The 26710-nt window shown below is 39.4% G+C and overlaps 1 protein-coding gene across 4 annotated transcripts in view; it reads left to right on the plus strand.

Moving 5' to 3' along the window:
• The window catches only part of glce (glucuronic acid epimerase), a 76433-nt gene that overhangs the window by 28208 nt on the left and 21515 nt on the right, over nt 1–26710 (plus strand). For 3 of the 4 annotated variants that reach the window (XM_020712226.2, XM_020712232.2, XM_011488017.3), the window contains one exon: nt 26072–26590. In XM_020712226.2, coding sequence (XP_020567885.1) covers nt 26083–26590 — 508 coding nt within the window. In that variant the 5' untranslated portion in view covers nt 26072–26082. Of the gene's footprint in view, nt 1–2196; nt 2484–26071; nt 26591–26710 lie in introns of those variants that run through there. The other variant, XM_004066878.4, reaches the window with a different exon arrangement.

A 26710-nucleotide genomic window follows, 5' to 3' on the forward strand; every position in this document is an offset into this window, starting at 1 on the left:
CAACAACGTGAAGGGGTCCATCTAATTGGTGTAATGCATAAATGGATTTATTTGATTCGTTAAATACTTCAAGCTGCCATAAGATTGTTTTTGGCACAATTAAGTTAACCATTTATTGCAATTTTCGCTGTCTTTTGCGGTATGCATATTGCACTGCTTGATATCGGGATAAAGATAAATTTGCGGTATATTGTGCAGACCTAGATCCAAGTAAACCTTTATCACTCAGTAGTGTCTGATTTACTCTGCCATGGTCACATGGGAAACACTTAGCAGTGTTTGATTATTTAAAATATTTTAATATTTAATTTTTTTACTTGTCAGAGCAATTTTTTTAACCTTATTGACAAAACTTTTAAAGTGTATTAAAAACACAGCAATGAACACAAAATCCACATGAATAAAAAAATCACAAGTTACCAAACTGAGCCCGTGTCCTGACATTAAAAAAATAAAATATATCCCACAAATTAAAATCTTTTTCCCACAAATTAATATCTTGGTCGCACGAAATAATATTCCGTTCCCACAAGATAATATTCCGTTCCGAAATACTATTTCGTTCCCTCGAAATGATTAATTCGTGTTAACGAAATGATTAATTCGTGCAAATGAAATAATTGTTCACGTCATAAGTCATTCATAAACACGGATATGCTCTCCATCCGGCCGCAAAAGACGCTTTCAGCGGTAACTTCCGTTTCTCTGTGACCCACATACAATCAAGAAAGGAAAAAGAAAAACAAGAATGATCAATTTATTATTGTCTCAATGGCTATAAAAAAAATATCATAAGATTTAGGATGCCCAAGCTTGCTGTTTCGCCACACCGCAGCGATTCTCGGACATAGCACCTAGCTCCGCCACAGAGCTCTTTAGCTTGTCTTGCCGGCATTCGGGCGCCTGGTTGGCCGGCTGCGGTATGGGATGTTGTCATTTGGGTCGAAAAGGAATAATAATATTCAGGACTTGTTTTTTATTAACATACTCTTTAGCAGTCACTTTACATCCGACGGCTAGTATGCTACCTGCTACCTAGCCGATCATTAACCCTGTTGTGCACGTCATGGCGGCATTCATAAACAGGGATGTGAGCATTGTTTGGATTTACAGCAGATAGCTTCACATTTCTGTCTGTGTGCGTCTCATTTCATTGCATTGAAGAAACGGAAGATGTAACAACAAGACAAATGATTGGCTGGTCGTGATGCATGATGGCATACGTAGGATGTAGCCATTTGTCTTGTTGTCACACTACAGCTATAGGGACACAGTGATTGGTCGAGATGCATTGTGGGGAAAACGTGATGTACGATGGGACACGTAGCATGTAGCCCTCTAGCCTTCGGATGTAAAGTGACTGCTAACGAGTATGATGCTTTTGTAGAGCTTTTTTAAATAAATAAATCTGATCTCTAAACATCCTCCGTGTCTTCAATGCAATATAATGAGACACAAACAGACAGAAATGTAAAGGTATCTGCTGTAAATCCAACTCTTGCTCACATCCGTGTTTATGAAGATAGGAGTTATGTCTGGTAGGCGAAGCATCAATCCGTGTTTATGAATGACTTATGACGCACAAATTAATTAATGCGTGAGAATGGAATATTATTTTGTGGGAACAAGATACTATTACGTTCCCAGAACTTAATTATTTCAAGGGAATTAAATAGTATTTCGTGGGAATGGTATATTATCTTGTGGTAATGGAATATTATTTCGAGCGAACAAGATATTAATTTGTGGGAACAAGATATTAATTTGTGGGAACGAGATATATTTTATTTATTTAATGTCAGGACACGGGCTCCGTAGAAAAACAGAGAGAGAGAGTAATAAGAAAAATTAACAAGAGAAAATATTACTCACAAAACAGGGAAGAACACATTTTCCACTCTATACAGTGTACTTTGGGAGTATGAACATTTTAAAGATATAATTGATCAAATTCAGTAATACATTAAAGATAAACTAGGAAAAGTCTTTATTACTCTGCATTTACCTAATAAAATGTATTTATTTATTTGTATTTTGTTTATGTGACTCCATTTAAAGTTTAAAACCGTTGTTGCAAAGTTCAACAAATTAAATTGAAAAGAAAATTAAAGAGGTCACACGAAGAACAGTGAATGCTTAAATAAAAACGAAAAAAAAAGGGGGGGGGGGGTATGGTTTGAAGAAGTTGTCTTTGCAGAGCATCCCTCCCGGTGATACACACAAACTGCTTCAAATCCATACATTTCATTGGATCACACACGTACCTGAACTCTCGTTTAGTCTCGCGATATCCAACATTTCTCCTAACGAGATCTGAATGGTATTTAGTTGCTGTTGTGGCTGGTTGGAGGAGCAGTCTCTGTGTGCTTCCTCAACTGTTATTCAGCCTGGAGCATACCAGGAGTTACTTCGCTCTCCCCGAAAGCAGCAACCGCCTGCATCATTGAACAAAGTCGGCCTCTTCTTAAGACGTAATTCTGCAGGTAAGGTTGCTGTTGCCTCCTGGGATTCTCATTGCAGTGCTAGCTGACAGTGACACATTTGGAGTTTCACATCAGCAAAGCAACACATTTTAATTTCTTCTGTATCATTTTCCTATTGCGGTTGTTTCATTTTCTTGTTGGTGTAGTGGTTTTAAATTAAACTGTGTGATTTAAAACTCCCAGCGCTTCTGTTTCGGTAAATGAAGCTGAGGACGAGCGCACGAACTTCAAAGCTGGACTCTGTGGAATGCATGTCCCTGTTAGCCTGCATGCTAACGATACATCTGCTGCTTACTAGTGTTAAGAAGCAGAGCTCTCAAGCTAGCTGACGCCTCATCTTCATAAAACAACACGAACATCCGTTTTTTGTGCTCATTTTAGAGGAACAGGGACGGGGAAGTCCTTACATGAGTTTGTTTATCAAACCAACAAACTTAACTTTGCCTGCCTGAAGCTGTCGTCCACTTCACCTCACTGTTTTAAATATGTGTAATATTTTAAAAATGTCCTCGTGCCAACTGCTGCAGACAAATGTTGCATTCCCTTTGGGGGCAGACCAGTTCATCTTATGTCTGATAACACATGTCTGTTGCTGCTGCTGTTATGTAGTTATTACTACATGAATGTGAAAGAATGCTTAAAATATTCAACCATAGAGATTTCTAACTGTTTTAAGAGCTAAATCCAATAGGTATATAAAAAGAAAATCAGCGTGTTTGAGTCATACAGGTTACATGCAAGTAATATGTTAATATCTTATATATAAGTATGTCACAAAGTCTAAAGTGCACTAAACTAGGGGTTCTCAAATGCATGTACCCATGGGGTATTTTTAATGGCTCTTTGGGGAAGAAACACCACCAACAAAAAGTCTAAATCCTTTAAAAAGGTCTAAATGCACACATCCTCAAAGATTTAATCATTAACTGCTTTTCTTTTCTTTTTTAAAATCCAGTACAGTAGTATTTGGGTTTATTTTGTCAGTTTTTCCCAGGACTCTTAGAGTCCCATCCATAAGATTATTTATGTTATAAACTGGATCCATTCAGACAGGAAAAAAAATATAATTTTTTTAGTACTGATTAGGGCGGTACGATCTGAGGAAAACTTGCAATATTAGTGATCAATATTGCGATGACATTATAACTTGCGATACATGAACAGATAGTAAAACAACCAAAAAACGTATCATCCCGTAGGGGATGAATTCCTTTTCACTACAACAGTTTAATTTAAATAAGAGTCAACATAACTTAAATTATACTCCAAATAACCCTCGTCTGGAGGTGAGCATCTAACATAAAAGGGCTCCATCCGATTGGTCAAATGCTTAAATGGATTTATCAAATTCGTTAAATACTTCAAGCTGCTATAAGATTGTTTTAGCACATTTAAGGTTACCATTTATTTCAATGTTTGCCTTGTTTTGCGATATGCATATTGCACTGCTTGATATTGCGATAATAATAAATATGCTGTTTATTGTGCAGGCCTCGTACTGATTAACCCCAACTTAATTTATGATTTACTTATTTTTCTGCAAGTTTGGTGTTTTCAATGTAGGTCTGAATTGAAAAGTCTTCTGACTTGTGAAGCTGTGAAATACAAATGTAGACAATATGATAACTGAAAATCAAAACTTTAAAAATAAGAGAAACGATGAGCAAATTTAATGAACTGAAATGCTATAATCTATTTTTTATTAAAGTCACAGCAGAGCAAGGAAACAGTGGAGATAAAAAAAATCCAGAAACATAAAAAGTAAGAGTACAGATTAAAATCAATAACAGATGTATGAATTGTATTAAATTATAAATAGTATTGAATTAAAAAAAGACATTCATTAGCATACATCTATTGTTAAAGGACTAAATGCAACATATTAAGGTTAAAAATGACATTTAGTAGAGTAGTAAAATATTTAAAGCACCCACCTACATTGGTTGAAGCTGTATTGAAAAGACAGTTTTTCAACTTTTGTTTAAAATACTTCCTGACAGAAGCAGAAAGTCTCGGGTCCTCAAGGGGACCTTTCCAGTGGCAAGGACTGTTAACGGAGAAATTCAGCCTCACACCTTAGCGTTCTGGGAAGTCTATAAGGTAAAAGAAGACCTGAAAGATAGTAAGGCATGAGGTCATCAAGAGATTTATAAGCTAATAAAAGAATCTTAAAATCAATTGTGGTGCTGAGTAGCAACCAGAGTAAAGCAGATGGAGTTTTCAGCTCAATGTGCTACTTTCTGGAGTATGAGTTGCAAGGGCCAAAAAATGCAGAATAAAGAAGAACAAAAACATATATCGCAGTATACGCTTTTAAACAACACGGCCAAGCCCGACATAATGCTGCGTTTACACCCAGCACCGTTCCCGCGTTAAAATAGCATCTGCTGGCTCTTTTGACGCGCACCAAATGTGAAGCTCAATGCTTGTCCAAAAAATGTGTTTATAAACTAGAGGCTCCCGTCGTGTGTGTGTGTGTGCAAATATATCTCATTTACAATACACGCATGATGTTGAGAGATCAGGTTTACTTATTTCAAAGAGCTCAACAAAAGCATGGGTGAGTGAGCATGTCTCCATGTCTGGGTTCAGAAGATCCTCCAGTCTTTATTTATTTATTTTTACATTTTCTAACGGCAATCTTCACTTTCTGTTCTGCAGGGGCTGCGTCTGAATGACTGTGCTTTCAGCGGTACTTCTGTCTCTCTAACCCAGTTTGATAGCTTGCTGTCCTGCATTTGTCTGAGGAAGGAAAGCATAAAACATGAATAATATTGTTTCTCTGTAACCTTCTTCTGGGATGCTGTCAGTAGTAAATATTGATCGACACGCCCACAGTTCCCTCTATTGGTTGTTGGTGGGAAACAACTGCTAAAGGGTGGTAGTAAAATAACGATTAAATGAGCCTATTTATGTTTTAAAAAATTACAAATAAGATGCACAACAAGATGCAGTCACAAGCCTGGCCAAACTATGTCAAAAGCCGTGACTTATACTCCAAAGACTATTGTTAGTCAGTCCATCATAATTTATTTTTGAAGCTATGACAAAACCCAACGTTACGTGTAAGAACAATGCACGTCAGTAGTTCCTTTTATTCTGGTAAATTAATTTAGAAGATTCTAATGTTCCTATATACATCATTATTGAACACCAGTCAGAAATACTATTTTTTTTAAAAAGACAATGTAGTAATAATCAGGTAGCTTGGTGCATTAAAATAGCTGATTTAAAAAAGACCCTGGTTTGCAGTTTTGTATTTTTTCTTGAAAGAATCATCCAGACTTAATACCTAGTTGGCATAAAAGTGATTGAAGACACAGTTTTAACAGCATTTTTACAACCTGACGCCCCCCCAATATTGCAAAACCGACAACATCAAAAGCTGTCTCATCTAGTCTTAACAAAATTATCCTGACATGACTATGCCCCTGTGACCTTTATACTTAATTGGGCTTGCAAATAAAGTTATCCTCATTTTGGAGACAGGAGGTTCGACCTTGGCCCAAGAGACATATTACGTTTTTATCTTCTGGATATATTAAATGTGATGTTTTTTCTGCTCTTGTTTTGACAGCCATTTACTTAAGTGAGCATCTTTTTTAAGATTAAAAAGGACAAAATACTGTTGTCAGTCGATTTAACTTTGCTATAATTTGCATAATATAGAAATTCAAATGTGTACATCTAGATAGCCCCGATAATCCTCACCATATTTGTTGCAGCTGTAATGTTGGGTTGGGATGCGAGGGGCTGTAAGCTAGCGGGCAGGCTGACTCTGCGTCAGCAGTCCCACCCACAACTTAGAGTCATTTCTGATGAACTGCTGCACCCTGCATAAACTATGTACAACAAAATAACATTCAGGCTAAAGACGACATCATGCTTAAAAGACCAGTGGGTATGATTTTACAATTGATGAAACGATGATTGGAGCTGAACTTTAAATTATTCTCTTTTAGTTTAGGGATGGAGACTGGCAGAATTATGATCATGTCATTTGACTTTTTTTAGGTTTATTTTTCCTTGTCTAGGTCGCTGTGTTTGGAAACTGCAAAAGCTCATCTGAACCCTGGTTCAATTCAATGAAGTGAACCCCTGTCCAGCAAAGAGATGTTGAAGTTAACCCAATTCTGCACTTAGGCACTCGTCTCTCTGATAATTATTAGAGGATTCTGCTAGTCCTCTCTAATTCTCTCTTATTTATACATTTTTGGAAGCAATCTGTCCCTAAGAAAACAGTTTTTTTGGAACTACCGTAAAAAAAATTTCTATTCATTCTGCTTCTGTCTTAGGTTCCCCTCTGAAAGTGCTGTATGTAAAGGCAAACCAACCAGATGAAGGTGAAATTTACTAGCATTCTTTGCTCGTTCAATCAATGTCTACAGAACTATCAAAGTGTGAAAGTGACAAGAGATCAGAGACAGCTGGACAGAAATGTATCGCACACACAGAAAAGTGCCGAGCTGTGGAGGACAGGCGCTTTTCTTCTAATGGGTGTGCTCTAATGCACAGAAGTTTACATTTAAATTTAAGTAACGACTTTTTGTTTTGGCATGACCGTTTTAAAGTTATAAAAAAAAAAAGTTATAAAACAGATGTTGTTATGCATTTCCGAGTGCTAGCAGCTCCGCACTAACGGAAGTGTCATCAAGTGGAAGGAATGTCCAAATTCGAAAACACTATTTTTCCTTAACTCATTGTTTGGGAGGCTAAATGTAGAGGTAGAGAGAAGCCGTAGGGGATGAATTCAGATGCAGCCTTAGTTTGGTCAGTCTGAAGGTATTTGAGTAACGGTTTCATTATTTTCTTTTTCTTTTTAGAATTTTGTCCATGTGTGTAGATAAGCACAGCTGCATTTGAATGTTTTACTGGAAATGAGACACCATCCTTAAGGTGTTTATTATCAGCAACTTCTTTTATCTCTATTTTCATCTGGTTGACTCTCTGTCTCTGTCAGAAGTCCTGACATTTTGAGGGCGGAGCTTAGACTTGTGTGCATATGCAGAATTTGGAGGTAACAAAAATAACATCTGTTTTCCTCTTCCTTAATGCTTCTTTGTTTTTATTTCCCATTCTGTCATATCTTGGAGAGATTGTGTATCAAAGCTTTTACAACGCGTTCCACCGCACAAACCTTTCTGGCGTCTGACAATGCAACCTGCTTAATATTCCAAACTAGTCTGTGGCCTTTTTGGAGAACTAACAAGGTTGTGAAGATGCAAGTCTTGTCTTTCTGTGAAAGGCAGGTGGGTGCAGTCCTGTTCTTTCTCTAAAGTCTCATCGCAGTGTCTGGGCTGCTCACAAATTCAGAGAAGTTGTTGTCAAAAACACCGGAGCCAGCAGAAACACACTCCTAACACTTTTTTTTTCAGTACTTGGTGCGTGAGTATCGGCACATTGCTCAGCTTTATAGCATTTTTAGGGTGAAAATTAATGATGGAGGATATAAAATTTGTCAGTTGTTATGACAGAATTTCCTCTACATAATTTTTTGTTACTGAAAGTTGTTTATGTTTATCACTATGCTCCTTTGCCAAAGCCTTTTAACTCTGTTTTTCTTTAGAATTCTTTACTTAGATCACCCCAGACACTTGTCAGAAAGCAAGGGTATTTGCTCAGCCTATAAACCAGGGGTGTCAAACATACGGCCCAGATGGTTCAATCTGGCCCAGTCATGAACAGTAAAAGTTATAAGGATGTTTTAAAAAAAGGATGTTTCTAGTGCATTCCTGTGGCGAGTTATGATTTTTTTTAAAGAAATAACCTAAATGTGCAATTCCGCCCCTAGGGGGAGCAAAGGAAAAGCAAAACAGGTGAAACACCACATCTCTGCACGTGTCAAAAGCAAAACCTGACAGCTTTGTGTCTGAGTAAGATGTAGTTTGGTTCCGCGCGAAGCCAACCGCGGTTGCATTGCTATAAGAATTATCAATAGTGACACCCTAAATAAGAATGATCAATAGTGACACCCTAATGACCAAAATGTTGTCATAAAGAAAAAAAAGGTTGAAGTGGAGGGCTGAGCTTTCCAAAAAAAATGGACAGAGTTTTATTTGTTCACGGATTTAAATGCAAAACCTGCATGCTTGGTATGTCATCAGCAGGTGCTCAAAGAATACAACATTCAGCACCACTATGAGACTCTCCATAAAGAAAGGTTTCACCATTTGCCAGAGGGAGATAAGAAACGAGAAGATTTACCAATTATTAGCTGGACTGACAAAATAACCGTCTGCATTTACAGCAGCCGTGAGGTCAGTGATGGAGCAGTGACAGCTAGCTACCTTATTGCAAAAAATTTGGAGCAAACATCCAAACCATTTTCGGATGGTGAACTTATTAAAAGGCTGCAGAAGTCTTGTGCCACATTAAGCAGTCGACCTTTGCCAACATGAGTCTGTCAAGGATTACGATTATAGATACAACATCTCTGAGGAGACTTGGGCACCGAATGAAGGAATACAGTCATTTTGGTCACTATTGATGAAAGCACAGATACAGATATTGCACAACTGTGCATATTTATTAGAGGTGTTAAAGAGATGTCACAGTGGAGTTTCTTGAGTTGATGGACACAACCACAGCTGATAACATAGTCAGCTCTCTTGTTACTGCACCAGACTATGTTGGAATGAAGTGGTCACATGATGTCAGTCTGGTCACTGTTCATTTAAGGTCAGGAAGAAGGCAGGTGATGCCACAAATTCAGGCAGCAAACCAGGAAAAGACTCTTGGGCATTTAATTTTGTTTTGCATATTTGAATGACAGTAAATGTGTTGCTGCACAGAATTATAATCCTGATATTGATGGCCGGCTGAGGATTTAGGAGATGAACCAGCAGGAGACGTGGTTAACCGCAGCCCCCCCCAACACAAAATCCCCCAGCGGCCTCGGCGCAAATGAATACAATTACAACGCAGTATTCTTCATTAACAAATAACAGTAACAACTAACTACTACCAATCTAACTAATGAACTAACAATAGAGGTGTAGTAGAATGTGTATGTGTGTCAGCGCGCTGCGTGTGTAAGAGGAAGGAGAGTACACAAGTGTGTTGGGGGTGCGTGTTGATTCTTCTGCAGCAGACCGCTCTGGAGCTGCAAGCGAGGCTTCACCTGTGCTCTCTGGTGCAGAAATCTTCTCAGAATATTATAAATTGCCCTGTAATAAACAAGACTGCAGACACTTTGTCACCTTTCCGGTAGCCATGAGCCTGACACCCATGAAGAACACGGGACAGGAGGCTCCACCGTTGTTTCTATAGACACGTAGGGATGGGTACCGAGCCCCGGTATTGAACGCGCCCCGGGGCAACATTCTTCATGACCGCAGTATCGTTAAGATCTGACCTAAACGGTTCTGCTAACTGGAGAAGTCGCTTTATTTTTTGTGTCCCACAAAATATAAACATTATCTGCCATATTTAACTCAAGTCAGTCAATTTTCCTTTAATTAATGATGTTAATTTTGCTGCTTTCGCTTAACAGTAGAGGTCTTTCTGCCTATTTGTGTGCACGGGGGGCGGGGCTGTTCAGACAGTACGCGCGTCGTGCGCACACACAGGACAAGGCAGCGCATACCCAGCAGGGCTCCAGACTGCGAGCAATTGGTCGCATTTTGCGACCAAAATTTGAGAGTGTGCGACTGAATTTTACATCCAGTCGCACATGTGCGACCGTAAATTTGCTTCCCCCACCCTTCGTATTTTTTTATACATTAAACGTGGAAGGTGCACGTCAATGATCAATGAAATAATCAATGAGACGCGAGCGCACACGCACGCAGGTAGACGCACACACTCGCGCACATACTCATGAAACGCAAGCACACACTCGCGTGATGCCTGTGTGTGAGGCGGCCACTGCTTGTGAGAAGAATAGGGAAAGCCACTGTAAGTGGCTAAATGCGTGGAGGGGGAGGGGCCTAGAGATAATCGAGTGCGCGTAAACATCTGTGGGAAGGAAACGGAGATGATATTTTGCGGCCCCCGCCTTAATATGAAGGTTTAATGTTACTGCAGCCCGCCAGTTTGTATGAATGACACTTTTTTATTGTCGTGCGCGGAGCTGACCAACCAATCACAGTGGGGTAAATGACTCTTGGGGGCGTGACAATGACAGGGTTTGAAAGCAGGACACCTGACAGCCCCCTCCCTCCCCGGACCACATTAAGGAGTTCCTTACTTTCCTTTAGAACAGGGGTCGGGAACCTATGGCTCGCGAGCCATATATGGCTCTTTTGATGGTCACATGTGGCTCGCAGACAAATCCTTAATTTTACTTTTTTTTTTTTCATTAGACCAGTCCTTCCGGGGTGCGATGCGATGCCAGAGGCGCGGAGTAGTATCGGTGCTTGGAGAGAAAACTATCAGTTTACTATTATCTATTATTTCACAGAGTTTGTACTAGCCGGAGACCTGTGAATTGCCGTGCCTAAAACGGCGCGCTCCCGTCTTTGAGGAAGAGCGCGCAGTTTCGGGGACGGGATGTGTGAGGAAGAAAGCAGAGGGTGGGGGTGGGGGGACAGGCAACAGGTGAATCGCGCAGGGATAGTAAAAAACCCGCTGTCCGTCACTCACTGCAGCGTGTGAGTGTGTGTTTGGTTCCATGTCTGTCTCATATCTATAGAACATTCAGACATAAGATCACGTTTAAAGTCTCAACGCCTGCATGAAGCAGAAACTCACCACGTATCAACCGGACTAGACCATCAGCAAAACTACCACGAGAAATACTCATCATTTATTAACAACAGCATAATGATGTTATTAAAAAGAATCCACAGACTTATTGTACTTTAAAAATGTTGAAATTACATCAAATGCACACATTCACTTGTATATTTAGTTTTAAACATATTGTCGCGGTCTGACTTGGACTGGGTGACTGGGCCGCGTTAAAAGTTCTGGAGTTCATGGAACGCATCAAGCAGAGATCTGATTGGCCATCAGTCCTGTCGCTCAGCCTGTTGTTAGGGAGTTTGGACCAATGGGGTTCAGCTATGGGCCGAATAAGGAAATAGGAGGGCTGATGCGGCAGTGAGAGAATATAAAGTTGGGAGAAGCGCTCTCTCTCGTCTCGGCGGGAGAGATTCAGGAGTTGCTGAATTAATTGTACGGCGTTTGTTGTGGTCTGCAGTAACCAGAATAAAGAACCTGAAAAGAGGTTAAGTCTCCGTGGCTCGGTGAATCAGTCAATTATTGTATGGCTCTTTTGAAATTACATTTAAAAATATGTGGCGTTTATGGCTCTCTTGGCCAAAAAGGTTCCCGACCCCTGCTTTAGAACGTATTTATTCGCTCGTTATTTTCTACATACATGCAGTCCGTGCTGAACTTTTCTCTGAGACGCACGGACCCGGAGGAAGGTTTAGGTTTTGGTTACGGTTACGGCGGCGCATCAAAGGGTTTATGCACGGCCGTTACGGCAGCACACCGCTCCCGCGGGAGTGGGGTCAGCTGAGGAGAATAAATGTCCCACACCTACATGCGTGACAGCTAACGGGTCTTGAACTTTAAACACGCTCAAGCAAAAACAACATTAGTTTTAGACTCACTGAAAATACGTGGGGAAAATACAACGATAGACGTGTTTGAGATGAACCAGCACCTCGCCTGGATCGTTGGGGACACCAGGCGGGGGGGCTGTGAGATGAAAGTCGATCTGCAGCAAGACTGAAGGAGAACAGGAAATTGGAGTTGTCCTTAACATTCAATTTAGTTTTAATATTCTTCTCCCACTTAGTATGATCTGTGTTATTATATATTTTATGATTATTTTAATGTTTTGTGATGTATGTAGCCTTTTTTAATGAATTGGTACTTTAAATTATTTTAATTAATCACTCCACTACAAAAACCATCAGGACACATGTCCCATAATGCATTGTTTTGTAGTCTGTAGGGCAGCTTTCAGTCAGTTCAGTTTCCAGCTGTGTCCGGGTAGGTTTGCCCCTTGCTCCCACCCCTTTCTCGCGATATTTTTGTGATGATTGACAGTTGATGTTGGAGCAAAAACAAAAATATGTTTCACATACCAGGTGATCTGCGCAGCGTTGAGTTCACCTGGGTGATCTCAAACACGGTTATTGTGCATCTTGGCTGCACCTATTTGGTGTCACAAAGATAAATTTCCATCCGTTTTCTTTACTTATTTGTACTGTCATGACAGCGATGCTTTTGTCAGTTTACCTTCTTGATGCATCTTCAAAAGTGCAGAATAAAATGTGACTCTGAATTTGAAACAGCACATTGTAATTTCTGCATCTATTATTAAAGTATTTATTAGTAATGCAGTCGAAATTAGTAGATTTGGTTAGCATGTTGATTTACGGCAGGGGTCGGGAACCTTTTTGGCCGAGAGAGCCATAAACGCCACATATTTTTAAAAGTAATTTCCAAAGAGCCATACAACAGTGTAGTGTCCCTTTCCCACACTGAGACACGGAGACTTAACCTCTTTTAAGGTTCTTTATTCTGGTTACTGTAGACCGCAACAAACGCCGTACAATTAATCCAGCAACTCCTGAATCTCTCCCGCTGAGACGAGAGCGCTTCTCCCAACTTTATTCCCCCCTCCCGCTCCAGCCCTCCCATTTCCCTTATTCGGCCCATAGCTGAACCCCATTGGTCCAAACTACCTAACAACAGGCTGAGCGACAGAACTGAGAGCCAATCACATCTCTGCTTGATGCGTTCATTGAACTCCAGAACTTTTAACGCGGCCCAACAGCCAAGTTAAACTCAGTCCGCGACAATATGTTTAAAACTAAATATACAAGTGAATGTGTGCATTTGATGTAATTTCAACATTTTTAAAGTACAATAAGTCTGTGGATTCTTTTTAATAACATTGTTATGCTGTTGCTAATAAATGATGAGTATTTCTCGTGGTAGTTTTGCTGATTGTGTAGTCTGGTTGATACGTGGTGAGTTTCTGCTTCAGGCAGGCGTTGAGACTTTAAACGTGATCGTAGGTCTGACTGTTCTTTAGATGTGACAAAGACTGATCACATGCAGACGCGGCACCAAACACACACTCACGCCGCAGTGAGTGACGGGCAGCGGGTTTTACGTTTTTACGATCCCTGCGCGATTCACCTGCTGCCGGTCCCCACAACCCCCCCACCCCCGCCCTATGCTTTCTTCCTCACACATCCCCGTCTCCGCAAATGCGCGCTCTTCCTCAAAGACGGGAGCGCGCAGTTTTAGGCACGGCAATTCACAGGTTTCAGGCTGGTACAAACTCTGTGAAATAATAGATAATAGTAAACTGAAAGTGCTGGCGCAGATTTTTCTCTCCAAGCACCGCAACTACTGCGCGCCTCTGGCATCGCATCGCGCCCGAGAAGGACTGGTCTAATGAAAAAAAAGTATAACTAAAGATTTGTCTGCGAGCCACATGTGACCATCAAAAGAACCATATATGGCTCGCGAGCCATAGGTTCCCGACCCCTGATCTACGGTATGCGCCCCTAAACTTTCTGGTTGTGCGCCTAAAATTTTCAGTTAGGGGCCACTGTGCTCCTAGTGAAAAAAGTTAGTCTGGAGCCCTGCCCAGTCAGCGGTGATCTAGTAGGGGACACGTGAGCGCCCCCATGAAAAAAATCCTTTTATCCCCTTATACACTAAGAACACCCATTTCCGTGTAAAATTAATGAAGTTTGCGTCAAGGAGTCCCTACCATTCTGTCACCTTGCTGCTACGATGACCGTATGTTGCGCTGTCTGTGAACACGCTGTGCGCGGAGGGGGGGGGTGACTGCACGCGGAGCAAACAACGAACAGGTAGGAAGGCGGGCCTCAGACCCACCGCTTATGGTTCCAGACCCGCAACAAACTAACGGCTGCTTCCTAAAATGTAATAAAAATAATAACTAATGATATTTGTCATATAAAAAATTAATATAATTTATTGGGTTTACTGGACTTAAACAAAAAATAAAGAAATAGAAACTAATCTGCATCAAAGTGAATTTGTTTCCATCATCTCACTTAACTTAACTCTGGGTGTTTGACAGACAGAAAAGTCTGTTCAAGGTTGTGGAAAATGGACAAAAGATCAAAGGAAACATCACGCTTATAAAGAATAAAAACAATTAGATTAAATAAATATCCTGTCTGGAACATTCTCATGTATAAGTAAAATGTTTTGTCAAAAAAATAATGCTGTTGCATAATGAGGAAATAAAACACTATATGTTCTTAATTCGTTATTTATTTATTTATTTATTTTTCGTCCTAAAAAAGTATCGATAAGAGTACCGTTAAAATACCGAATCGATAAGCAGTATCAATAAGAGTAGGGGTGCCGTTAAAACCTTAACGATACCCATCCCTATAGACACGTAGTGTTGCGCTGCACAAAATAGTTCCCAAACAAAACATGTAGTGATATTCATGGAAATCTAACAGCGCGCGTTCATGTTTGGTTTTACTGAGTGAAGGAGAACAGTAATTAACCCTCCCCCCCCAACATAAAATCCTGTGTGTAATACACACACGCGTAAGCCCAACCCACCCTTTCACCCCCACCCCCAATTCCCCTCCATTAACAGATCCATGACCCCACAAAAAAAGAAAACTTATAAAGATTTTCTAAAAGAAACTTGAAGCTTGGCTCTGCTGTGAGGAAACAGTATTTGGGAATCTCTTCATACCAGGAGCCAGCTCAGTCATAGGGACATCACCACAGTGCCCACCCAGACCGGAACAGCAATGGGGTCCACTCTACAGCTGTGAGGCTGCAGTAATTGTAAACTCCAGCCACCCCAGCAAGGGCAAACCTGCAGCAAAAACCACTGACCAAGATGGCAAGCCCTGGTAGAAAAGTTCCCCACAGGAAACACTGAGGCTAAAATCATAGTAAGATGTTAAAACGAAATGCATAAGACGTAAGTAAAAAAAATATAATGGAAATACGATTAAATGCATAAACCACACCTGGATGTGTCAGGAAAGCAGGGGTAAAAAATAAGATACAGATTCCACTTTTTCTGCTGTAAAACATTTATCCTCAGCCTCGTGTTCAAATTAATCCATGAGAGGAAGCCATGAAATGGGTTTCTGTAATTCATGTGCAAAATGTCAACCATTTGCTGAAATCGGGTCAATTGAATGGAACAATATTTAAAGGTAATGAAAACAATGTCACATTGATACTAATCAAAAAGAGTTCTTTTCTAGAGCACCTTGAGGAAACTTGGTGCTGCTTTGCTTTCATTGCCCTTGATCACACATCATGTGGGAAATATTTTTAGTAAGGATTTCTTGGCCTAGTTGAACTTAAACTTTAAACATGCTGTTTATAAATAAAATAAAGGAGAAAAAAGAAGTCTTTGAAAAAAGCGTCTTCATCCTTTCCAGCCTCATGCATTTTTCACATCCTGTCATTTTTTTTGGAGAGGCAGTAGATGGTGTTTAATGACTTATTTCCTATTTATCTTTTGGGTTAAAGATGTAGTTTGGAAACCGCAGGTGTGCTGTGAGTTTGATTCATGCCTTTAATAATCTATGATGGAATTTATTTGGTCTTATTCTGGCCAAACCTTGGGTTACAAAATAACTCCATAATTTAATTTAAAGTTTTCTCTAGCTGATATCTTGTCATAACACATGATCAATATCCTGACTTTTTTGAAATATTTATTTTGGGCACGTCATATTTCCCATCAACAAGCTGACCTTGTTATGGCCAAAATTAGTTTTATTTTGAATGGATTGTAAATGGTTTTAATACCTTTTTAAAAAAGTTTTTTTGCTAAATGTTTTTGTCATGAACATTTAGCCTAAACCTGGTACACCAAAACTTTAGCTCCAGTGGAAGCCTGCACAATATACCGCAAATTTATCGTTATCGCAATATCCAGCTCTGCAATATGCATATCCTAAAGGACGACGAAAATCGCAATTAATCGTTATCCTTAAATGTGTTCAAACAATCTTATGGCAGCTTGAAGCATTTAACGAATCAAATAAATCTGTTTATGGATTTGACCAATCGGATGGAGGCCTATTATGTTAGATGTTTGTCACCTATGTCGGGGAGGGTCATTTGGAGTATAATTTTTAAACTGTTGCAGTGAAATGGGAATGAAGTTTTTGTTTATTTTGTTATTTGTTTATATACCGCAAATTATACCGTTATGGCAATATTAATCTCTAATATCGCATATCGCGAGTTTTCCTCATATCCCTACTCATAACCCTACTCCAGTGGTTACAATCTTTTGATTGCCATAACTCTTAAACCGTTCACATGTAATTCCTTTGGATTCTGAAGTGGACAAAAGCAGCCGTGCGCTGATATGCAACGCCTTACTTTCAGCATCATTAAGTGTTACATAATCGTGTGAAGCTGACATGCAAAGCCGATTTTCTCTGTGTCAGAATTTTCTGATTCACGTTGATTTCCTAAACAGAGTTACGGGTTGTCAAAAAGCGCGTGTTACTGGGTGTCGCCGGTGACATTTCTGGTCTTAAAGGGTTAAGCACTTGTGGGTCTATGACCCTTTGGATTAAAGGTACAGAGTAAGATGGAGGAGTAAATCCTGCCGGTAAATTCCAATACTTGAAAGTTTTATCAGATCATACTACATCATGCTTTTGGACATTATTTTAGTTCATTGCAAGAAATACACAAACGGGCAAATAAAAAATGACAGAATGGCAGAAAATTGTAAACCTCTATGGGAGAATCTGGTCGATGCCTTTACTGCCGCTTTCAAATGAGATTGTCGCTTAGAAGAAATAGAAAGATCTGGATTCAGTCTGTTTATCTTCATCTTCCAACTTGTTACCTCCACCTTCTTACACACCTGCTTAAAAAATCATTTGTGCCCTGAGATCTGAGACGGTAGCCAAGGAGCATTGATCCAGACTGTTGACATTTCTGCTTTTTGCCTTTTTTTTTTATCCCCGACTAGGTTATAGTGTTGTCTTCTCAGTTGAAATCTGGCTTTGCACAGTGATCCGAATGTATTATCCTCATACCATGACAGGGAATGTTTATAATATTGAACGTCATCAGTAGTCTTGCTTCTTATATTTAAACCATGGAAGGGTAAACATACAGATTGAATATTCAAATTTAGAAAATAATTTACCAGAACCTGCTTCTCATTTGGACTATTTTACTTCAAATAAATCTAAAATCAGAAAGCTGATATCACTGCATTATTTAAATGTATGTCAGGTATGTCATAAAAAAATGTTTTGTTTAAGTTGATCTTCAGAAGGTAATAAAAAGGATTGCTCAAAAAGAGATCAAAATGCCAGTGTTATATTTCAGTATGAAATGAGGTTAATGACCATGTTAATGAGTTCTTCTCTGGCTAATTTAACTCTAAATTACTGCTTTATCTTGAAGTGTATCATGATTGATTTGTCCTTTTCATTGAGTTTTATGTCCTACTGTCTTTCAGTGTAGTGGTTTGTGCTCTCACCTCACAGTGAAAAGACCCTGGTTCAAAATCCCGGCTGGGACCTTGCTGTGTGGAGTGTGCATGTCCTCCCTGTGCATGTGTGGGCTTCCCTTGGGCTCTCTGGGTTCTTCGTGCAGTCCGAAAATGAGATTAATATATTAATTGGCATCTCTAAAATGTCCCTTAGGTTTGCGTGTGAGTTTGTGGCCCTTCAACAGACTGGTTTCCTGTCCATGGTGTACCCCGCCTTTGACCAACAGGAGCTAGGTTGGCTCCAGCAGCCCCATGACCCCGAAAGGGACCTAGCAGGTTCTGAACATCAGAGAATGGCTAATACAAAACAACTTAGTATTTATCCATACAGTACATCAGAATCAAACTTTGATCTGTCGTCTTTCAAGGCCAGGGATCCAAATAACTCAATTAGATTAAGCTTTGGTGATTTTGTTGAGATCAGTGACAGAGTAAGCCATCGGAGGCAATTCCCATGGATTGATTGGCCCTACAATTAAGGACCCTGCTGTTGAAAGAAGCCTGTAAATGAATCTAGGCTACAATTACAAATGTAGAACAGATTAGGAATTATACCCCGTGGTTGTCAAAGTGCATAAAGCATGAATTTATTTGGATAATTAGTCACATTAAAATATTAGAGCAGTTATTTTTCTTTCTATCTGAAAGGCTTGTATTGGAAAGCTGCTAAGGAGCTGTTTGTCATAAATTATTAAATCGGTTTAACAGATTCAGTTAGAAATGCAACGCTGGCAGAAAGAGCTGTGTTCTGAGGAATATTGAGCAATGAGCGTCACTGCCAACTGTTCATCAGCAATTTCCACTTGGTGTACATTTCACTTAATCTACTCTTTCAGTTGATGTCAGCCAACATATCTGTTGGATGAAATTGGAAAACTGGAAAAATGAGTTGTGTAGCACATATCTCTGAAATAATCAGGCCTCCAGGGCTTTAAGATTTAAAATTTTAGTTATAAATGGAACTTTTAGAGCAACGTACTTCAGCTGTCTGAAAGGAGAGCTAGAGTAACATATGTATAAAAACACAAGGACATTATTAGGACTAGTAGGTGCTTTTATAAAAAAAAAGGTAATTATATTTAGGTAAGCGACAATGTCCCACTGCCACATTTTTCCTCCTCGTCAGAGGGGAACAAGAGAAAAAAATTTGAGAACTTCTGGTGTAATGAATCTTCTTGCCAGCAGCTTGTGCACAAAGGCCAAGCAGCAGTAGTACAGTTTCCATTGTTGTACAGATTTCCTGTCTTTAAAAAAAATCCAACACTTGGCTAAAATTTAAAACTCTAAGCAAGAGGTTTGCATGAGATGACAGCAGCTTAAAGTCAAAACACAAGAAAAGACCGTATGTTTGTACAAGGCAGACCAAGGCCTATTTTTTTATTTTTTATATTGCATCACACCTACTGTTTAAATTTTTTTTGAGTCTCAGTGGAGCAGCCAAGTAGACAGACAGATATTTATGTTTGTTTATTAACTGTAACAGATAAGACTTACGACAAAAGCAACACATTGCCTGTAATGCAAAACACGTATTCTTTAAAGCCATTCTCATACTTTTTCAAGTCCAGCCTTCCTCTTACATCATCTTTTTTGAAGTGTAGGGAAAGTCAAAGCCCTTTGAACTGTCTCAGATCAGTAGCTTGTGTGACGGATACATTTGTCTTCTTGAGGAGTTTCTGGAGGATACAGAAAAGGGTTCTGCTCTCTGAAGCGCCTAAAAAGAGCCTAGTTTGCAATACTGCAGTTTAATACATGGTTTCTGATATAAAAAAGGTGGTTATCTGCGATAAATGTAAACAACCTTGTTTCACACAAACAGGAGCATTTAAAGACATAAGAGTTGTCATGTTGTTGCTACTCAGGGTGGTCAACAGCTATGCTTATATGCAAAAACAGTCATTAAAAAATTAAAAAAATACAATATCTAAACACATTTGGCATGATAAGGTTGTTTTTTATTCTGATGGTGTTTCTGAATTTAATTTGAAATAAATTGAAGGAATATATGCATATGCATTGTATGTTCATGCGTTTGTTTTTGTTTGCACAGATTTCAGTCTGCAATATTGCTTGAACAAAAGAGCTTCATTGCTTGTTTTAAAAATTCATTCTCTTTACAAATATGGCATAAAAGCAGGAAAGTAAAAATGTCAAATAAGTTATTATAAAGAATTATCTACAACCAATAAAATCTACTAGACACATTTTTTCTATTTTTGCTGAAGTTTAGTATTTTTGGATTCAAATTATTAACAGGCATATTCAGTAACATTCTGTCCAAGTTTCCTGGCTTAAGATGCCTCTCACGCGATGCCTTTGTCTTTCCTTTGTATCCATTCTGAGCATTAGCTTGCCTAATCTTTCAGTAGCCCTTAGCTGTAAGCTTTTTGGTAATGACTTGCCTAATCCTCTGTGGCAAAACAAGCTGTTGCATTAACCTCAAAGCATTTGACTCGCTTTCTGGCTACCATTAAATAAAGAGGTTTGATGGTGTTGCCTGGATTTTGTCTTAGGCATGAGATGTTGGTTCAGCTTGGGTATTAAGAGCTATTCAAAAATAGTTGTTTCTCCCCCAGTTTCAGGGATGGCTTGATGTTAAACCATATTGTTAATGATAAATGGATAAAACCCTAACATTAATCCTAACATGTACTCCACTCCACACCAACAGTCTCGCCTATAATTCAGAAGTGAGTTTCTTTTTTCTTTCTTACCTATATGCCTATGGTGCAATTTAAATTGAGAGGAATTTAAATTGCCGAATCTATGTGGCAACAATGGGAGGAGGACCCCTGCCCATCACCATAAGTGGTCGTATGAGTAAGGAGGGTTAGGTAAGGCAGAGCTGCTAGACTGACCCCCGATTGATCATGTTATATTGATCTCATGTTGGTTCTACATTTTGTACTAAATTGCACCAGGTGAAAACACACAGGACTTTTCTGTCAGTAAAAATCCAGAAATGCTTGGCAGTTTTTGTTGCCATGAAGATGCACTATTCAGGAAATGTTGCATATTTTTCAAGCTCAGGTTGATTTGTGTAACTTTTTCCAATACTATGTTGCTAACTTTTTTATGTCCTCAAATATAAAAGTGCATTAGGATTTAAAAAAAAGTTCTGGGTTATATTTTCATGTCAGTGGTAATGACAAAATAAATATATTTTGCATTTAAATTAACATGTTAAAGTTGCCCTTTGCAACAGTTTTTTTTTTTACTACCAGCTTTTTCAAATGCCTTTGTTTTTCCGTCTGCTCCTGATTCAGAAAAGTTTGAGTAAAGAAATACTCGGAATGCCCTTTTAAGCTTAATTTTGTATGTTTATCCTCCCTCCATCATGTGAAAAATGCCACAAGGACATGTCAAAAACCAATGAGTTTTATTGCTGGAAATGCTATGGTAGCCTGTTACCATTACCCCAGATGCATAAAGAGCAATGCCATATTGAAAAGGTCTCTAAACAATGAGATATGGCTTAGCAGATACAGTGAACTCAACCCTAAAATGCTTTATTTGGCCCAATTTTAAAAAGAAAAACTCTGATCTTCGCAGAAATAAGACCCAGGTCATGGTATTAATGTTTTTGTACAAAATGCAACTAATGAGCAACATTTTAAACTTTTCTATCAATAAATACGTCATCATATAGGAAATCCAATGCATACCTAATAAATCGTCATGATGTTATCCAAATCTACACACATACAAAGATTTACACAAACTGTTAGACTCCTTGGTCAGTGTTTCACAATAGGTTGGTGGGTAGCCGATATCACTACAGACCCCTTGCGCCCATTGAATGTGTCCCCGGGGCGATGAGACATGGTCGGAGCGGACTGAGAATAGTGCATCCTGATCGACAGTTGCGCCGGCCCTGCTGACTGGAAAGAGGGAGTAATGAGCACTTCAGTCCACGGCAGTAAAGCATAGGGCGGCCGGGGGCTTATTGAGCTTGTCGAGACGCACCGCAGCGGGAGACATGTACCTGGCTGTCTTTGCTCGCTGCTACTGAGGGAATCGCGGTTAGATTTTTTTCCTCCGCTTAGTAATATGCCTCAATTCAATGTGGCATCCTCCAAAAAAACAAAAAAGATCAGGCGGTCCTGCCAGAAAATGTAGAATTGGTGCAAAGTCTAATTCTACCATTGACTTTGAAAAGTCTACAAGATCAGCCTAAACGTCCACTATTTTGAGAGTAGTCACTCAGATCTTCCTAAAATGTTTTCTACAAGTTTTCCTTTATTAGCTGACTGTAATAATGTTTTTTCAGCTCTGTTTGTGCAATTGTAGCACAGCAGTGAGCTGACATCTTGATCTATCCAATATGCCGTCCAACTCTGTGGACACAAGCTAGCGTAGCGACTCTAGCCTACATAACTCGTGGTTAAAAACACCAAAAACACAATTTTCATTGGAGTGGGTCTTTAGTCAAATAAAAATTCTGAAAAAAGTTGCCTTTTTAAGTCTTTTTTTTTTAGTTTAAAAGAGTTCTCTTTTATTCTTGTTTTGTTAACCTTTTATATGTTCTAGATCTCCATGGCATCGTTTTTGGGATCAGAAGCACAGTAGCCCACTTATTCACATACTTGACACTAGCAGGCCTCTCGGCGTCAACATAAACAAAAAATGTTTTGTCTTGTCTTGTATTACTTCACCACTGTCAAAGCTCAGTGTCAAATACTTGTGATGTAATACGTCCCAAAGGGTCCCTCACACACCCTCTGACATTTTATTGTTGTGATGAGGGCTTGTAGAAAAATAACTCTCTTCACTCATCCCCAACTCCAATTCTGTTTGTACTTACTGGCACATTTCCTGATGTTTTATGTGGTAAGGGTCATCATGCTGTACCCTGATGGGACAGAGAACACAAATTAGCAACATAGTCAATTTAAATTTGATTAGGAATAGATTTTGTGGCACCAAAACTACATAAACCCAATAACTTTGTCGTCTTAGATTACTTGTTACACGAATAAAAATCCCAAACTATGCTGGAATTTTTAATGAAAGATTTTGCGCATCTTCAGACACTGGGAGGTGTTTAGAACAGAAGGCCTTGCTTCCTGCATCAGCACGTTCAGATGCATGTTCAGAGTCAAAGTTCAAAGCCTTTGATGTTGAGCTGCAAAGCTGATTTGTATGAGAAGACATGTGAGCTCCCTGGGACCGCAGGGATTTACTGTTGCAGTCAAGTTGTTTGACATACCAGTCTGAGAAGCTCATGTTCATTCAGGCATCAGCAGTGGGTAACTGTCAGCAATATCAAATACCTGCTAGACTGCATTACATCCAACAACATCGGTTGCTATTAATCTATCGTTTGTCATGCTGACCTTAGTGTAATCAAAATTTAATGGCATTTAATGTTAATCGTAAATGCATTTTCGAAACACTGCTGGGATGGGATACAAATCACTATTGTTGGTTTTAAAGTTGTTAAACCATGTAATAGAAACGCCTCTGAGGTGGTGCTCTGACATTTTTAGAGTAAATGTAGCTGAAAATAACTTTCTTTCAATCATTCCAAGCTTTCTCAACATTCAGGATTATAAACCAGGCAGTTTAAGAATATATAGAGTTCAACATGGCACTAAGCTCATGGAGGTTTCATATCTCCAAAATTTTGAGAAAAAAACTAAGAGTAAAGCTTGTCTGCCTGCCTCTGTTTTTCTGTGCATCCTTTATTGTAGTTTACTGCCATTCCTCAGCTTTCAGAAAGGATGGCAGAAAGGATTTGGGTATTTCTAACTTTTTCTTTTAAGGTGTTTTTGAGAAGTTTACTGTAGAAAATGTTGGCGTAAAATTCATCAACTGGGAGGAGATGTTCTCTAAAATAAGGACTCACCTTTGTGATTTGCAACAATAGCTTGCTTTAATGTGTATTGTAATAGTATTTCATTGAAATGATGTATCATAAATAATAGTCTTTAAACTCAACTGTACGAGACAAAACCAAAAAAGTCATTTTTGAGCTTCTTAATCAAAGCAGATGAGGTGGAAATTACATTTTTGTGTTCATTTTCCCTGTTTCTGCCTGTCCTTCCACCAAAATAATTTTTTTTACTGCTGCTGCCTTTAACTTGTAGTTGCAGCTTAGGGGTCCTGATTTGGTCACTTTTGACAATGACTTTGAAACAAGTCGTATTGAGCTTTGAAACGACACCAAAGCTCTGGTATTTTTCTGGAAAGCGCTGCCTCCTGATAAATGCAAGTGAATCTGGGTCAAAAAACACAAGAGACGATGCAGCTCTGTCTGCCTGAACAGCGAAATGCTGTTTGTCTGCTCTGTAATTAAATCTGGTTTACAAACAGAGGCTGCAGACTCTGGAGAACCTTAAAGTCCCCCTCCAATAACAATCCTGTTTTTAAAGTTTTTGACATGTACGTGTGGAATTGTTCTTATGAAAGAGAACAAATGTAATAAGAAATAATTTCATTTTTGCATTTCTGAGTATTTCTTATTTTAAATGCTGTCAATCAAACTGTTGCAAATACGCTCTTTTTGAATTAATGAGCCGTTGTGATGTCACAACGGGCCAGGAGCGCATGCGCATTATACAAGCTCAGGTGCGAGAGTAGAGAAGATGGCACATTGCTGCGTTGCCTGCACGTATTTGTACTGCAAAAATAGCAAACTTTCATTCCACTTTTAGCAAAATTAACTCTCTAGCTGTTAAGTTGGTTTCCTGACATTGACACACCCAATCTCTCTGTAAAGACACTAGCAAGAGTTACTTGTTTATTTATTTGGAAGCTTTGAAAAATGCAGCTGTCTCAATAAATTTACACACGCAGGTACTTAGTATCAGCTAATTCTTCTTTTACCAGAAACTAGAATGAATATAACCTACATGTGGTGTAGCCTTCATTGTGATTTGTGCTTTGCAAAACAACGACTGATAGAACCAGGCATGCTGCTGAATATTTGTCTGAGTATATTTTGAGAAGAATAGAATGAGTGAAGATTCAGTTTCTGCTGAGAGAACCATCTGTTTCTCTGTGTGCCACAAGCATCTTCTGTTCCTCACTCTTGGGTCTCGTGTTTTCTTTTCTTTTTTCCTCCAGTTGGATTTGGCAGAACCAGAAAAAAGAATCATATGCATCAACAAACTAGCCTGGTTGTCGTTTTACCCATGAGAGTAACTCTTTCACTGTGCTTACCACTCTAGTATTGAGATGAAAATTACACGGCTAAAGTGATGGATCTTGCTGTAAATTATGTGGCTAAGGGAGAGAAAAAGGCTTTAAGATGCCCCTTTGTCATGCGTTTTTGGTTAATCCTCGTTTATCCTTCTCCAGCCTGGATTCAACACCACCATCCAACTATAAAGAGACCCAATTATTTATAGTTTCTTCCCTGAATGGATGGTTTTACTTCCCTTTAAGGGTGCAGTTCCAAGGTCTTCTCCGTCACTTTTTCGTCCTAGTCAGTGCTCCCATCATTTTATATCTCATCACTTCTTTAGACTGCGAGGCTCAGAATATCAATAATGGTTTTAATGAGTGGCAATAAGTCATGTTGAAGTTAACCATAAGATTTTTTTTAATAGGATTTGGCAGAAAGCCCTTTTATTGAAAGTCACATGAAAAGTCAACCATCTTTAGTTCCCTTCATGTGCAGTAAGAGTATCAATCTTTTCCAGTCTGATCCATTTCAGTGTTTGCTTTTCTAAGCGCTCTGGAAATCCACTCCCCTGTTGCTCTGAGCGATCTTAGGCAGGACCATTGTTCGAGTCATCTGGCTCGATCGTTTGACTTTGCATCGGTAAAGCAGATTACCGTTCCTCCCTGCACACTCATTAACTACATTGACCTCGGGAGGTGGTGGAAGGCATTTCAATCAGGATGTTATGGTGAAATGAACACAGTGATTTTCCCCACTCCCTCCTCTGTGATCACTATAACCGTAAATTCTGAGGGCAGTAAGCTGTAATTAGTGAGGAGGAGGAGGAGGCGATCTAAAGATGTGTATTGATTTCTTGTTTGCTTGGTGAAAATTAAGAAACAGAGACCTGACTGAAAAACTGAATTGTGACTCAAAAAGGCTGTTTTAAGACTTTGAAATTCATATTATGAATATGTCATATTCACTTTGTCTTGATCTTCTGTTCATGTTTGTTTCACATAGGCGGGTTGACCATGCGCTGCCTGGCTGCTCGGGTGAACTACAAAACCCTCATTTTCATCTGTGCCCTCTTCACCCTCATCACTGTGTTGCTGTGGAACCGCTGCTCCAGTAATACCTCCATATACTTCCTTCCCCGAGCCGCCTTTGTCGCTCCGAGCCCTAAGATAGGGGACGAAGGCATCAGCAGCCAACAGCATCCTCCACAGCCTCCGGAGCCTCCCCCTGTTGTCGGGGGTGTCAAGTTTGAGGAAATAGACTGTTTGATTAATGACGAAACCACGATCAAAGGCAGACGAGAAGGTGGGGAGATCTACATGCCCTTCAACTGGATGGAAAAGTACTTTGAAGTGTACGGGAAAGTAGTTCAGTACGACGGTTACGATCGTTTTGAGTTCCAGCACAGCTACTCAAAGGTGTATGCACAGCGCGAGCCCTATCACCCCGATGGAGTCTTCATGTCCTTCGAGGGCTACAACGTGGAGGTTAGGGATCGAGTCAAATGCATCAGTGGAGTGGAGGGTAAGCCTTTCAAAGTATCTTTCAAGTTAATGATTGGATTCTTTTAATAAGAAATGTCTCTTTTCTTGTCTGCTTAGATAATACAAACACAACAAGTTATTTTATTTCAATTGAAATATG

Source organism: Oryzias latipes, chromosome 3, assembly GCF_002234675.1.
Source record: "Oryzias latipes chromosome 3, ASM223467v1".
Classification (NCBI taxonomy): domain Eukaryota; kingdom Metazoa; phylum Chordata; class Actinopteri; order Beloniformes; family Adrianichthyidae; genus Oryzias; species Oryzias latipes.